General features: G+C 41.3%; 1 protein-coding gene across 2 annotated transcripts in view; it reads left to right on the forward strand.

Moving 5' to 3' along the window:
* The window catches only part of AP3B1 (adaptor related protein complex 3 subunit beta 1), a 354978-nt gene extending 339884 nt beyond the window's left edge, over window positions 1–15094 (forward strand). For both annotated transcript variants that reach the window (XM_069749950.1, XM_069749942.1), the window contains exon 27: window positions 14426–15094. In XM_069749950.1, the coding sequence (XP_069606051.1) occupies window positions 14426–14579 (154 nt within the window). In that variant the 3' untranslated portion in view covers window positions 14580–15094. The remainder of the gene's footprint in view (window positions 1–14425) is intronic.
* The last annotated feature ends 1909 nt before the right edge of the window (window positions 15095–17003 follow it).

A 17003-nucleotide genomic window follows, 5' to 3' on the forward strand; every position in this document is an offset into this window, starting at 1 on the left:
TACCCCCAAGGGTGGTTTGCACGTTAATGACCGGGCCAATTTTTACAATTCTGACCACTGTCCCTTTATGAGGTTATAACTCTGGAACGCTTCAATGGATCCTGGTGATTCTGACATTGTTTTCTCGTGACATATTGTACTTCATGACAATGGTAAAAATTATTTGATAGTACCTGCGTTTATTTGTGAAAAAAACGGAAATTTGGCGAAAATTATGAAAATTTCGCAATTTTCCAACTTTGAATTTTTATGCAATTAAATCACAGAGATATGTCACACAAAATACTTAATAAGTAACATTTTCCACATGTCTACTTTACATCAGCACAATTTTGGAACCAAAATTTTTTTTTGTTAGGGATTTATAAGGGTTAAAAGTTGACCAGCAATTTCTCATTTCTACAACACCATTTTATTTTAGGGACCACATCTCATTTGAAGTCATTTTGAGGGGTCTATATGATAGAAAATACCCAAGTGTGACACCATTCTAAAAACTACACCCCTCAAGGTGCTCAAAACCATATTCAAGAAGTTTATTAACCCTTCTGGTGCTTCACAGGAATTTTTTGAATGTTTAAATAAAAATGAACATTTAACTTTTTTTCACAAAAAATTTAATTCAGCTCCAATTTGTTTTATTTTCCCAAGGGTAAGAGAAGAAATTGGACCCCAAAAGTTGTTGTACAATTTGTCCTGAGTACGCTGATAGCCCATATGTGGGGGTAAACCACTGTTTGGGCGGATGGGAGAGCTCGGAAGGGAAGGAGCGCCGTTTGACTTTTCAATGCAAAATTGACAGGAATTGAGATGGGACGCCATGTTGCGTTTGGAGAGCCACTGATGTGCCTAAACATTGAAACCCCCCACAAGTGACACCATTTTGGAAAGTAGACCCCCTAAGGAACTTATCTAGAGGTGTGGTGAGCACTTTGACCCAACAAGTGCTTCACAGAAGTTTATAATGTAGAACCGTAAAAATAAAAAATCATATTTTTTCACAAAAATTATCTTTTCGCCCCCAATTTTTTATTTTCCCAAGGGTAAGAGAAGAAATTGGACCCCAAAAGTTGTTGTACAATTTGTCCTGAGTACGCTGATACCCCATATGTGGGGGTAAACCACTGTTTGGGTGGATGGGAGAGCTCGGAAGGGAAGGAGCGCCGTTTGACTTTTCAAAGCAAAATTGACAGGAATTGAGATGGGACGCCATGTTGCGTTTGAAGAGCCACTGATGTGCCTAAACATTGAAACCCCCCACAAATGACACCATTTTGGAAAGTAGACCCCCTAAGGAACTTATCTAGAGGTGTGGTGAGCACTTTGACCCACCAAGTGCTTCACAGAAGTTTATAATGCAGAGCCGTAAAAATAAAACAAAATATTTTTCCCACAAAAATTATTTTTTTAGCCCCCAGTTTTGTATTTTCCTGAGGGTAACAGGAGAAATTGGACCCCAAAATTTGTTGCCCAATTTGTCCTGAGTGCGATGATACACCATATGTGGGGGGAACCACTGTTTGGGCACATGGGAGGGCTCAGAAGGGAAGGAGTGCCATTTGAATGCAGACTTAGATGGAATGGTCTGCAGGTGTCACATTGCGTTTGCAGAGCCCCTAATGTACCTAAACAGTAGAAACCCCCCACAAGTGACACCATTTTGGAAAGTAGACCCCCTTAGGAACTTATCTAGATGTGTGCTGAGCGCTTTGACCCACCAAGGGCTTCACAGAAGTTTATAATGGAGAGCCGTAAAAATAAAACAAAAATTTTTTCCCACAAAAATTATTTTTTAGCCTCCAGTTTTGTATTTTCCCGAGGGTAACAGGAGAAATTCGACCCCACAATTTGTTGTCCAATTTGTCCTGAGTGCGCTGATACCCTATATGTGGGGGGGAACCACTGTTTGGGCGCATGGGAGGGCTCGGAAGGGAAGGAGATCCATTTGGAATGAGGACTTAGATGGAATGGTCTGCAGGTGTCACATTGCATTTGCAGAGCCCCTAATGTACCTAAACAGTAGAAACCTCCCACAAGTGACACCATTTTGAAAACTAGACCCCCTAAGGAACTCATCTAGATGTGTTGTGATAGCTTTGAACCCCCAAGTGTTTCACTACAGTTTGTAACGCAGAGCCGTGAAAATTAAAAAAAAAAATCTTTCCCCCCAAAATTATTTTTTAGCCCCCAGTTTTGTATTTTCCCGAGGGTAAGAGGAGAAATTCGACCCCAAAAGTTGTTGTCCAATTTGTCCTGAGTACGCTGATACCCCGTATGTTGGGGGAAACCAACGTTTGAGCGCATGGCAGAGCTCGGAAGGGAAGGAGCGCCATTTGGAATGCAGACTTAGATGGAATGGTCTGCAGACGTCACATTGCGTTTGCAGAACCCCTAATGTACCTAAACAGTAGAAACCCCCCACAAGTGACCCCATATTGGAAACTAGACCCCCCAGGGAACTAATCTAGATGTGTTGTGAGAACTTTGAACCCCCAAGTGTTTCACTACAGTTTATAACGCAGAGCCGTGAAAATAAAAAATCTTTTTTTTTCCCACAAAAAATGTTTTAGCCCCGAGTTTTATATTTTCCCAAGGGTAGCAGGAGAAATTGGACCCCAAAAGTTGTTGTCCTATTTGTCCTGAGTACGCTGATACCCCATATGTTGGGGTAAACCCCTGTTTGGGCACACGGGAGAGCTCGGAAGGGAAGAAGCACTGTTTTACTTTTTCAACGCAGAATTGGCTGGAATTGAGATCGGACGCCATGTCGCGTTTGGAGAGCCCCTGATGTGCCTAAACAGTGGAAACCCCCCAATTATAACTGAAACCCTAATCCAAACACATCCCTAACCCTAATCCCAACAGTAACCCTAACCACACCTCTAACCCTGACACACCCCTAACCCTAATCCCAACCCTATTCCCAACCGTAAATGTAATCTAAACCCTAACTGTAACTTTAGCCCCAACCCAAACTGTAGCCCTAGCCCTAACCCTAATCCTAACCCTAGCCCTAACCCTAGCCCTAACCCTAGCCCTAGCCCTAACCCTAGCCCTAACCCTAGCCCTAACCCTAGCCCTAACCCTAACCCTAGCCCTAACCCTAACCCTAGCCCTAACCCTAGCCCTAACCCTAGCCCTAACCCTAACCCTAGCCCTAGCCCTAACCCTAGCCCTAACCCTAGCCCTAACCCTAACTCTAACCCTAGCCCTAATGGGAAAATGGAAATAAATACATTTTTTTAATTTTTCCCTAACTAAGGGGGTGATGAAGGGGGGTTTGATTTACTTTTATAGCGGGTTTTTTAGCGGATTTTTATGATTGGCAGCCGTCACACACTGAAAGACGCTTTTTATTGCAAAAAATATTTTTTGCGTTACCACATTTTGAGAGCTATAATTTTTCTATATTTTGGTCCACAGAGTCATGTGAGGTCTTGTTTTTTGCGGGACGAGTTGATGTTTTTATTGGTAACATTTTCGGGCACGTGACATTTTTTGATCGCTTTTTAGTCCGATTTTTGTGAGGCAGAATGACCAAAAACCAGCTATTCATGAATTTCTTTTGGGGGAGGCGTTTATACCGTTCCGCGTTTGGTAAAATTGATGAAGCAGTTTTATTCTTCGGGTCAGTACGATTACAGCGACACCTCATTTATATAATTTTTTTATGTTTTGGCGCTTTTATACGATAAAAACTATTTTATAGAAAAAATAATTATTTTTGCATCGCTTTATTCTCAGGACTATAACTTTTTTAATTTTTTGCTGATGATGCTGTATGGCAGCTCGTTTTTTGCGGGACAAGATGACGTTTTCAGCGGTACCATGGTTATTTATATTTGTCTTTTTGATCGCGTGTTATTCCACTTTTTGTTCGGCGGTATGATAATAAAGCGTTGTTTTTTGCCTCGTTTTTTTTTTTTTTTTCTTACGGTGTTTACTGAAGGGGTTAACTAGTGGGCCAGTTTTATAGGTCGGGCCGTTACGGACGCGGCGATACTAAATATGTGTACTTTTATTGTTTTTTTTTATTTATTTAGATAAAGAAATGTATTTATGGGAATAATATTTTTTTTTTTTTTTCATTATTTTGGAATATTTTTTTTTATTTTTTTTTACACATTTGAAATTTTTTTTTTTTACTTTTTTACTTTGTCCCAGGGGGGGACATCACAGATCAGTGATCTGACAGTTTGCACAGCACTCTGTCAGATCACTGATCTGATAGGAGTGCAGGCTGCTTCACAGTGCCTGCTCTGAGCAGGCTCTGTGAAGCCACCTCCCTCCCTGCAGGACCCGGATCCGCGGCCATCTTGGATCCGGGGCTGGAGGGAGCAGGGAGGGAGGTGAGACCCTCGCAGCAACGCGATCACATCGCGTTGCTGCGGGGGGCTCAGGGAAGCCCGCAGGGAGCCCCCTCCCTGCGCGGTGCTTCCCTGCACCGCCGGCACATCGCGATCATCTTTGATCGCGGTGTGCCGGGGGTTAATGTGCCGGGGGCGGTCCGTGACCGCTCCTGGCACATAGTGCCGGATGTCAGCTGCGATAAACAGCTGACACCCGGCCGCGATCGGCGGCGCTCCCCCCGTGAGCGCTGCCGATCGCATATGACGTACTATTGCGTCCTTGGGAAGTAAAGCCCACCCCACATGGACGCAATAGTACGTCTAATGGCAGAAAGGGGTTAAGGTACCTTCACACATAACGATATTGTTAACGATATCGTTGCTTTTTGTGACGTAGCAACGATATCGTTAATGAAATCGTTATGCGTGACAGCGACCAACGATCAGGCCCCTGCTGGGAGATCGTTGGTCGCTGAATAAAGTCCAGAACTTTATTTCGTCGCTGGACTCCTGCTGACATCGCTGGATCGGCGTGTGTGACACCGATCCAGCGATGTCTTCACTGGTAACCAGGGTAAACATCGAGTAACTAAGCACAGGGCCGCGCTTAGTAACCCGATGTTTACCCTGGTTACCATCCTAAAAGTAAAAAAAAACAAACACTACATACTTACACTACATCAAACCAGGGATTCAAGCTTCAAACCAGGGATTCAAGCTTCAGGAGGCTAATTTGCATATTCCAGGTGCCTTCTGGGAGAAGCGAAGTCTCCCTAAGCTAGAAGATCGTTGGGTACAGCCGGGACCAGCTGCTTCGAAAGCATCACCAAACCAGGGATTCAAGCTTCAGGAGGCTAATTTGCATATTCCAGGTGCCTTCTGGGAGAAGCGAAGTCTCCCTAAGCTAGAAGATCGTTGGGTACAGCCGGGACCAGCTGCTTCGAAAGCATCACCAAACCAGGGATTCAAGCTTCAGGAGGCTAATTTGCATATTCCAGGTGCCTTCTGGGAGAAGCGAAGTCTCCCTAAGCTAGAAGATCGTTGGGTACAGCCGGGACCAGCTGCTTCGAAAGCATCACCAAACCAGGGATTCAAGCTTCAGGAGGCTAATTTGCATATTCCAGGTGCCTTCTGGGAGAAGCGAAGTCTCCCTAAGCTAGAAGATCGTTGGGTACAGCAGAATTTTTGCCTGTAGGACATTATTGCAAGAGAGCTTGGCTGAGTAGATTACACAAGAAGGAAAACACACAGCAAGTCAGCAGGATCTAGGAGCAACATGGCAGATGTGACAACCTACATGGTGAGCTGCAGCATGTGCTACATGTTCACAGATCGACCAGAAGAAGAATCCAATTTCACCTGTCAGAAGTGTAGACTAGTGGCCCTTTTAGAAGAAAAGGTGCGGGGTCTGGAAGAAAGAATAGCAACTTTGAAACTCATCAAAGAGAATGAAGACTTTCTAGACAGAACAGAAGCATCTCTACTGGTCACAGAAGGTGCAAAAAGTGTCAGAGAACCTCCAAAAGCAGATGAGTGGAAGCATGTGACCAAAAGAAGCAAGAAGACCATGGAGAAATCACCAACCACACAACTGAAGAACCGATATCAAATCTTTGTAGAGGATGAAGATGGCACACCTAAGAATGAAGCAATACCAGCAAGCAAAAAAGAAAAGGGCACACAGCAACAAGTGACAGCAAAAAGTACAGCCAAGAAGCAACGAAGAGTGGTGGTGGTGGGAGACTCACTACTGAGAGGCACCGAAGCAGCCATCTGCAGACCGGACATAACTGCAAGAGAAGTATGCTGCCTTCCAGGTGCGATGATCAAGGATGTGACCGATAGGATACCAAAGCTCTTCAGCTCCAAGGACGTCCACCCATTTCTTCTGATACATGTTGGCACCAATGACACGGCAAGGAAGGACCTACCGACAATCTGCAAGGACTTTGAAGAGTTGGGGAAGAAAGTAAAGGAACTGGATGCACAGGTAGTTTTTTCTTCTATCCTTCCAGTAGACGGGCATGGCACCAGGAGATGAAACAGGATCCTTGATGCAAACAACTGGCTAAGACGATGGTGCAGACAACAAGGATTTGGATTCCTGGACCACGGTGTGAATTACTGGTATGATGGACTCCTCGCCAGAGACGGACTACACCTCAACAAACCTGGGAAACACACATTCGCCAGAAGACTCGCTACACTCATCAGGAGGGCGTTAAACAAGAAGAAGAGGGGACGGGAAGAAAAACATTAGACTCGAACAAAGACGACCCAGGAAAACATACTCAGAAGGGAGGTAAGAACATTTCTAAAACAATCCACAGTGAGGAGATTGGAACAAAACAAAATCCTCTAAACTGCATGCTCGCAAACGCCAGAAGCCTGACAAACAAGATGGAAGAACTAGAAGCAGAAATATCTACAGGTAACTTTGACATAGTGGGAATAACCGAGACATGGTTAGATGAAAGCTATGACTGGGCAGTTAACTTACAGGGTTACAGTCTGTTTAGAAAGGATCGTAAAAATCGGAGAGGAGGAGGGGTTTGTCTCTATGTAAAGTCTTGTCTAAAGTCCACTTTAAGGGAGGATATTAGCGAAGGGAATGAGGATGTCGAGTCCATATGGGTTGAAATTCATGGAGGGAAAAATGGTAACAAAATTCTCATTGGGGTCTGTTACAAACCCCCAAATATAACAGAAAGCATGGAAAGTCTACTTCTAAAGCAGATAGATGAAGCTGCAACCCATAATGAGGTCCTGGTTATGGGGGACTTTAACTACCCGGATATTAACTGGGAAACAGAAACCTGTGAAACCCATAAAGGCAACAGGTTTCTGCTAATAACCAAGAAAAATTATCTTTCACAATTGGTGCAGAATCCAACCAGAGGAGCAGCACTTTTAGACCTAATACTATCTAATAGACCTGACAGAATAACAAATCTGCAGGTGGTTGGGCATTTAGGAAATAGCGACCACAATATTGTGCAGTTTCACCTGTCTTTCACTAGGGGGACTTGTCAGGGAGTCACAAAAACATTGAACTTTAGGAAGGCAAAGTTTGACCAGCTTAGAGATGCCCTTAATCTGGTAGACTGGGACAATATCCTCAGAAATAAGAATACAGATAATAAATGGGAAATGTTTAAGAACATCCTAAATAGGCAGTGTAAGCGGTTTATACCTTGTGGGAATAAAAGGACTAGAAATAGGAAAAACCCAATGTGGCTAAACAAAGAAGTAAGACAGGCAATTAACAGTAAAAAGAAAGCATTTGCACTACTAAAGCAGGATGGCACCATTGAAGCTCTAAAAAACTATAGGGAGAAAAATACTTTATCTAAAAAACTAATTAAAGCTGCCAAAAAGGAAACAGAGAAGCACATTGCTAAGGAGAGTAAAACTAATTCCAAACTGTTCTTCAACTATATCAATAGTAAAAGAATAAAAACTGAAAATGTAGGCCCCTTAAAAAATAGTGAGGAAAGAATGGTTGTAGATGACGAGGAAAAAGCTAACATATTAAACACCTTCTTCTCCACGGTATTCACGGTGGAAAATGAAATGCTAGGTGAAATCCCAAGAAACAATGAAAACCCTATATTAAGGGTCACCAATCTAACCCAAGAAGAGGTGCGAAACCGGCTAAATAAGATTAAAATAGATAAATCTCCGGGTCCGGATGGCATACACCCACGAGTACTAAGAGAACTAAGTAATGTAATAGATAAACCATTATTTCTTATTTTTAGTGACTCTATAGCGACAGGGTCTGTTCCGCAGGACTGGCGCATAGCAAATGTGGTGCCAATATTCAAAAAGGGCTCTAAAAGTGAACCTGGAAATTATAGGCCAGTAAGTCTAACCTCTATTGTTGGTAAAATATTTGAAGGGTTTCTGAGGGATGTTATTCTGGATTATCTCAATGAGAATAACTGTTTAACTCCATATCAGCATGGGTTTATGAGAAATCGCTCCTGTCAAACCAATCTAATCAGTTTTTATGAAGAGGTAAGCTATAGACTGGACCACGGTGAGTCATTGGACGTGGTATATCTCGATTTTTCCAAAGCGTTTGATACCGTGCCGCACAAGAGGTTGGTACACAAAATGAGAATGCTTGGTCTGGGGGAAAATGTGTGTAAATGGGTTAGTAACTGGCTTAGTGATAGAAAGCAGAGGGTGGTTATAAATGGTATAGTCTCTAACTGGGTCGCTGTGACCAGTGGGGTACCGCAGGGGTCAGTATTGGGACCTGTTCTCTTCAACATATTCATTAATGATCTGGTAGAAGGTTTACACAGTAAAATATCGATATTTGCAGATGATACAAAACTATGTAAAGCAGTTAATACAAGAGAAGATAGTATTCTGCTACAGATGGATCTGGATAAGTTGGAAACTTGGGCTGAAAGGTGGCAGATGAGGTTTAACAATGATAAATGTAAGGTTATACACATGGGAAGAGGGAATCAATATCACCATTACACACTGAACGGGAAACCACTGGGTAAATCTGACAGGGAGAAGGACTTGGGGATCCTAGTTAATGATAAACTTACCTGGAGCAGCCAGTGCCAGGCAGCAGCTGCCAAGGCAAACAGGATCATGGGGTGCATTAAAAGAGGTCTGGATACACATGATGAGAGCATTATACTGCCTCTGTACAAATCCCTAGTTAGACCGCACATGGAGTACTGTGTCCAGTTTTGGGCACCGGTGCTCAGGAAGGATATAATGGAACTAGAGAGAGTACAAAGGAGGGCAACAAAATTAATAAAGGGGATGGGAGAACTACAATACCCAGATAGATTAGCGAAATTAGGATTATTTAGTCTAGAAAAAAGACGACTGAGGGGCGATCTAATAACCATGTATAAGTATATAAGGGGACAATACAAATATCTCGCTGAGGATCTGTTTATACCAAGGAAGGTGACGGGCACAAGGGGGCATTCTTTGCGTCTGGAGGAGAGAAGGTTTTTCCACCAACATAGAAGAGGATTCTTTACTGTTAGGGCAGTGAGAATCTGGAATTGCTTGCCTGAGGAGGTGGTGATGGCAAACTCAGTCGAGGGGTTCAAGAGAGGCCTGGATGTCTTCCTGGAGCAGAACAATATTGTATCATACAATTATTAGGTTCTGTAGAAGGACGTAGATCTGGGTATTTATTATGATGGAATATAGGCTGAACTGGATGGACAAATGTCTTTTTTCGGCCTTACTAACTATGTTACTATGTTACCTACAGCCGTCTGTCCTCCAGCGCTGTGCTCTGCTCTCCTCCTGCACTGGCTGTGAGCGTCGGTCAGCCGGAAAGCAGAGCGGTGACGTCACCGCTCTGCTTTCCGGCCGCTGTGCTCACACAGACAGTACAGGAGGAGTGCAGAGCACAGCGCTGGAGGACAGACGGCTGTAGGTAAGTATGTAGTGTTTGTTTGTTTTTTACTTTTAGGATGGTAACCAGGGTAAACATCGGGTTACTAAGTGCGGCCCTGCGCTTAGTTACCCGATGTTTACCCTGGTTACCGGCATCGTTGGTCGCTGGAGAGCTGTCTGTGTGACAGCTCTCCAGCGACCAAACAGCGATGCAGCAGCGATCCGGATCGTTGTCGGTATCGCTGCAGCGTCGCTTAATGTGAAGGGGCCTTTAGAGTTCTCCTTTGTTTATTCATATTGTATTTTGTTAATTGTAAAAGATAAACTAACATATTTATTCTTTAAAGCATTTTTACTGTACAGCATTTTTTCCACCGCTGCCTAAAACTTTTCCTCAGCACCGTATACCTCCTTTTTTTGTGTTATTGAAGAGTTCTATCTAAATTTAAAAAAAAAAAAATTGGAGATATATATATTTAATTTATTTATTTTTTATTTTTTTTACTTTTTTTCTTGCAGTTCAAAAAAAAAATCTGTTCACTACTCTAAGGCTTTCTTTTCCTTCACCCAGATGGAAGTTTTGATCCATTGCCCAAGTCACAGGAGCCATCTTTACTTCCTACTCTGTTTTCCAAAGTAACAGGAATAAAAGGCCACCTTTTAAAGATCCCTTAGACACCTTTTGACTTTGAGTATAATTTTTTACATATGTTAGTGTGTTATCGTACCTTTAATAGGTTTTCAATATTTTGGGGAAAATTGCTGTGTTTCATTTAGTTACATTTTAATTCTGCACACTAATAGTTGCCAAATAATTCTGCACACAAAGAAATTCTCTTAAGAAAGGTTTAGTAACCTTTTTGATTGTCCAACAGCGCTGTACTTTGATAACAAAAATTAAAAATACAGCTTGCCTAATAAATTATTCACGCAGTGTAGATCATTTATGGAATAGCACATCTGTAATTCAAACATGCCATCCATGGATAATCGACTTGGATTTGGCCAATGTGACTTAAGAACCCCGTACATATTAGACTGGAGTTGACTGAACTCTTCTGTATGATCGGGATCATCTGACAGTCTAATATGTATGAGTCCTCCAAACTCTCCTCCAACAAGTCTGAAGAGTGAAGAAACGAGTCTGTTGGGTTTCCAATGGCCAATCCTTCTGTTCTCCTCCGAGATGAGCTTCTGCCAGATAAGTCTGGCTATAGCTTTTTCCTAGAGAACACCGGAGCACTCGCCCGAATGAAGCATTCCTGTATGTGGGGGAGTTGGGAAAGCCAATCTCTGACCAGTGGTGATGAGCAAGCGTGCTCAGATAAGGTATTATCCAAGTATGCTCGTGTGCAAACCGAGTGTCATCGGTGTGCTCGAAAAATATAACACCTTATCCGAACACATTTGCTCATCACTTCTGATTATACATCCATTTGGAAAAAGACAAACGGCCACCAGGGGCTAAGTCCCAAAGCACCTGGGGAAATGCACTAAATTGATCGAATAACACATCTGACTCAACAGATTACCAGTTTAGGGCTAGCTAGTGCTTTTGATTGTTGGATTTGTACGAAGTGGATGCAGGGCCAGATATCGGTAGTAACAGGTAGCTTTAAATGAAAGCTACGAAGAGTCTGCAGAAGACAGTCACATGGTGCTATCACTTTGCTGCTGCTATTTTATTCTAGCAAAGTTGATCATAACCCATTGGTTCCCCACCAGCCACATTTTGCCAACTATTCTCAGTTACCCATTTCAGAACAATTTTCATATATTTATATTGAAATCTAATTGAGTGGTAAACATGGTATACAGTGTAACATTCCGTCTTGTGCCTATATTGCCGGATCCATATATTATAACTGTCACTCTGCCATCAGCCATGCAAGTGACAGCCATTACTTGTATTTTGGCTGTAGAATCAGTAGCCGAGTTCTCTTTGCTCACGGTAGGGGTCAGCACCGCTATAACATCAGCATCTGTCTTCACAATACCATGATACAAAGAGATTTCCTATAAATAAGTACAAGCCTTCTAGTTCAGGGTGGATTCTCCCTTCTTTCATTATGAACTGCTACAAACAGTGTTAGGTCCATCGTGACATTTTCAAGTATTTGTCAGTTTTGGTAACTTTGCAGTCGTGCAGCTATGTACAAAAGTGATTTCAGAAAATATTTTACTACTAATAAGGAAAATTTTATTTCAAATTAGAAGTTTTTTTATTAGCTTTATATCACCAAGTAAAGACTTTCTACATTTTGTTTTTACATTTTAAATCAAAATTCACTGAACCCTCTTGTCTTTTTTCATTTTATTATCCAAATTGATTTAATACAGTATATAATCTTTTTTTTTTTTTCCTCTTCATTGTTGTCTTGCTACTTTTTTCTTCTAGTACAGTGATGTTCCTTGCTGGTGAATGGTTTCTAGTATGTTTGATAACTTTTGCCTAATTATTTTTATACTGCCAGGGCAGGGCAACGCTTCGCCTCATCGTCTTTCCTGCTAATAGGATTCTGTCTGCTTCAGCAATCTGTAATTGGAGGCTTCATGTACAGAAACAAAGTTTTTGTAATATAGCTTACTGTCCCAGCTTCTGGCAGCTACACAAGAGGGGAAAAAAGGAAATTAGACGCAAGACATAAACCTAAAAAACATATTAATATGCAATAAAAGCATAGAAGATTAAATGTGATTATGAGGGTGTTATATTTGCATTTCCATATTGTCTTGTTTTTTACATACCTGGCTCATATAGGGGTTAAACATGGATAATACTGAAAACTGTATATCTGACTATTGTTGACGCAACAGAAAAAAAAAAATTTTTACTCTTGACAAATGATTGTTCTTTTTTCCAAATTTCCCTTTCAAAGAAAAACTCCTGCAGTTAAAATATCCTTTCCAGAAAGCAAAAAACTTGGGAAGCATTTAATATACCGAGATAATAACATTCCATTGATATTGTGGGTTTGTGATCTTCAACCAGAGAACTAATTGTGATTAATGCTGTCACAACAGAGGGAGAATATATTCACTCTCTCCAGAGAGACAACACATACGCGAATGATTTAGACCCTCTAACAACACATGTTTAATTTATGCTTGGGAGTCCATCCAAAACACCACCAAATTCTCCCGAACAATAGCTAGAAGTTTCTTCTTTCCTGTCTTGTCAGCATTCTCGGCAGACATCGGCGCGTACTGAGAACATAATGCGGTGATGAATAGTGCTGCGACTTGTAAGCACACAGCGCAGAATTTTGCCTTTTTAGATCTTTAGCAAAATGCAAAGTAAAGTTCCAATTTTGATATTCCCGAAAAACATAAAAGATGCTGAAATGTATAGTAAAGAGTTGCAATGCAAAAGTTTGAAAGAATGAATAAAAAAAACACCATAAACCTATAAATAAACATTTTTATTATTTATAATGTATTTCTTTTGCCTCATTTTTTAACCATCATTTTTACAATGCGTTAATTATCCAAGAAAAATGAAACTCTGTTAACATCAGATTTGAGACCGGAATAAATATTGATGTTGATAAATCAGCTGTAATTACATATAAACTGGTTAACAAGACAGAAATGACACGTTATGCTTCTCTAACTAGTGTAATGTGTTAAGAGGTTTTGATGTGATAAAAAAAAAATAAAGAAGAAATTACTTTTCATTTAAGGAGAATCTGTTTCCTGCTTAAGTGGCTAATATTTTAATTAAGTCTGGTGTGAATTTTTTTTTTCTCCCGGAGTATCTTTGATAAACTCTCTCCTTTATGTTGATGGTAATTAAACAGATCCCCGCAGACCACAGTGTACGCAGTGAAGGGCCCATGCTAATTGTCAGGCGGGAGACACTGACCAGTTGGTTTGCTATTGTGTAGCCAGAGTCGTGCTGTCAGTAGAGCAGTTTTATTATTTTTGCATTGTCCGCTGTTGTCAGGGCTAGCTGCACGCTATTGTGGCCGGAGATGTTTCACAAATTGAGGCAGATGGCTCCGATTGAGACACGTGTCATTCAGAAAGGGAAGAAGGGAAAGGCATCTAGAGTGGGGGTCAGAGCGGGTCACAGACCTGCTCCCCTACTTGTTAGTGTTTTCAAAAGACCATGTGCAGCAACATCATTGTCCTCCAGTTAGCAAAGAATAGAGGGGCTTTTACTTTGCATGAGCTCCACCATTTAGGCCGCGGCTTCTCTATTCTTGCACATCGCTTGCCGTCCTCCTGGAATGAATTAGCAGGATTGACAGAAGTCCTTTGTATCTCCGATGGCTTTTGAGTCAATTGACGGGCACAAAAGGACAGTTTTGCTCCTAATTACATGTAATTAGGGGGATTTATGTGTTTTGGAATTTTCTGTTGTTGCAAATTGTAACAAATTTTATGATTATTTGTATTAATTGCTTACATTGTTTTTAAGTCATCACTATATTTGGTTATGTTGTCGTCGTCGTCATTATTATTTTTATTATTTTTTATTAAATTGGGAAATGGGGCCAGGGTTAAAAAAACATATGCAAATAACTGACTTGGCCAGGACTCTAAATTCTTCTTAATATGATCTACAGTGGCAAATGTGTAAAAATAGCTGAATAATAACTACAGACTTATGGCAATATATACCATGTACAGAGGACATGATATGTGTATTTACTAGCCTCTGTTCCCCCCTCTTCTTTTTCCAGATTTGCAGCAAAGACTGTGCACAGTGGGTCATTGATGCTGGTCACAGTGGAGCTGAAGGAAGGCTCCACAGCTCAGCTCATCATAAACACGGAGAAGACAGTGATTGGCTCCGTTCTGCTGCGGGAGCTGAAGCCTGTCCTGTCCCAGGGGTAGCCAGCTTACATCTGGACTTCAGAATCTGGCACAAAACAAGTGCCTGGCATCCTCTACTGCTGCCTTTCATTTATAATAATAGCCCTTCCATCTGGCAGTAGTGGGAAGAATACACTCTGGACAATCTTGTCTCCTGCTTCAGAATGCTAGTATCTATCATGTAAGCAAGCCCTTGTGATAGCAGAGCTTGCTAACCAAAGATCATACATTTTTCTGTCACCCATCTCTACTACCATTTGTTACCGTTTTTGTTTTTTTAAATAAGACTTTTAAGCACCTAGGGTCTGGGTAAGACATTTCTGCAGTGTGCCATTTCAGATGTCCATGGCACTAAAGTGGGTATGACATTCTGATATATGGTATTTGGTAAAATAAGAAAATGTAGTCCATTGCCAACGGGTTTTATACGGTTACGATCATTCCTCCTTTCAGTTGTTTCATATTGTTGAATAAATGTTACTGAACACGACATCTTATGAATGAGTCCATGAATAAAAATGCTGCAAAACCTCAAAGTGAGTGATTTTCTGTGTGATGTCCCAGGGTTTGTCAGTATGGACAGTGGGTTTGTTGTGGGTTTTTTTTTTTTTTGCTGTAAGAGGACAATGTCATTAGCAGATATTGTTGCCATGAATGGATGTATTTGGTGAGCAACAATGTTTTGGTATTTGGTACTTATAAAAGTAACATCCACATAAATGCAATGAGCCATGATTGCCAGCAGAACGTTGGCTAGAGCAGAACTAGCATACTTTCTTCCCATGCTGCACACACCAAGCTGTCCACACAATGTACAGGAAAATGTGATTTATCAGACCAGGCTACCTTCTTCCATTGCACTAAGGTCTAGGTAGGATGCTCACATGTCATCACTTTCATCAGTGAACAGTGATCAACAGTGGTCAACATGGGCACTCTGACCAGAGTGAACTATCATTACGCTGTGTGTTCTGATACCTGTGTCATAGTAGCAATAACCTTCACAATATGATGAACAAGTGAATGCAACATTCACCAAGCTCATGAATCCATTTTAGACTACCCAAGGGCTAATCTGCCACCAAGTCCTTTGACACAGCCCACTGCTGTATCCCTTCATGAACAGATTTGCTCTCCACTTTGCTAAAAAAAATGTGACCAGCAATCCTGTGGCCATATTGATAAGCTATCCCAATGATCAATCTGATCAAGAGAGGTTTTTTCATGATGTTTTAACCAGTATAAATTATAGATACTGTAACTGTAGATTATAATTGTTAATTCATGGGAAGGGTTAAGCATTGTTCAAGTCTTGCATAATAAATGGTGGAGACGTCCGTATCTAAAACGCATGTTTATTAATCACATGTTTAGGTGTGAATAAGAGCACTTCAACATCTGATATATACCCTGTGCATCCACATTGCACATCCACAAGACTTTATTAGATAGAAATTATATTTCTAGAACTTCCCAGCAGTTTCTTTACAAGTTGGAAGTAGCCACTCGCTGGTTTTGTAGTCAGCACAGCACTGTTCAGAGAATCTCAGCTTGACAGTAACATAAAGAAAACTATTTGGCGAACTTTCTTTTGTCTTTGATACTAACCTAAGCTATTTTTTTTTATCCACCTAAAATGCTTGGCTTTTGCTAAAGATCACCATATTAATCTGAAGGACCACCATCTCAAATGGTCATTAAAATTATGTAAGCAAATCGCGTACTCAGGACAAACTGGACAACTTTTGGGGTCCAATTTCTCATGTTACCCTTGTGAAAATAAAAAATTGTGGGCTAAAAAATAATTTGAGGAAAGAAAAAATTTTTATTTTCACGGCTCTGCGTTATAAACTTCTGTGAAGCAATTGGGGGTTCAAAGTGCTCATCGCACATCTAGATTAGTGCCTTGGGAGGTCTAGTTTCCAAAATGTGGTCACTTGTGGGGGAGCTCTAATGTTTAGGCACACAGGGGCTCCCCAAACGAGACATGGTGTCCGCTAACGATTAGAGCTAATTTTTCATTCAAAAAGTCAAATGGCGCTGCTTTCCTTCCAAGCCCTGCTGTACGCCCAAACAGTAGTTTACCCCCACATGTGAGGTATCGCTGTACTCAGAAGAAATTGCCCAACAAATTTTAAGATCCATTTTATCCTGTTGCCCATGTGAAAATGAAAAAATTGAGGCTAAAACAATTTTTTTGTGAAAAAAACCCAGTACTTTTTCATTTTTACGGATCAATTTATGAAGCACCTGGCGGTTCAAAGTGCTCACTATGCATCTAGATAAGTTCCTTGGGGGGTCTAGTTTCCAAATTGGGGTCACTTGTGGGGGAGCTCCAATGTTTAGGCACACAGGGGCTCTCCAAACGCGACATGGTGTCCGCTAAAGATTGGAGCCAATTTTTCATTGAAAAAGTCAAATGGCGCTCCTTCCCTTCCGAGCCCT

Source organism: Ranitomeya imitator, chromosome 1 (assembly GCF_032444005.1).
Source record: "Ranitomeya imitator isolate aRanImi1 chromosome 1, aRanImi1.pri, whole genome shotgun sequence".
NCBI lineage: Eukaryota > Metazoa > Chordata > Amphibia > Anura > Dendrobatidae > Ranitomeya > Ranitomeya imitator.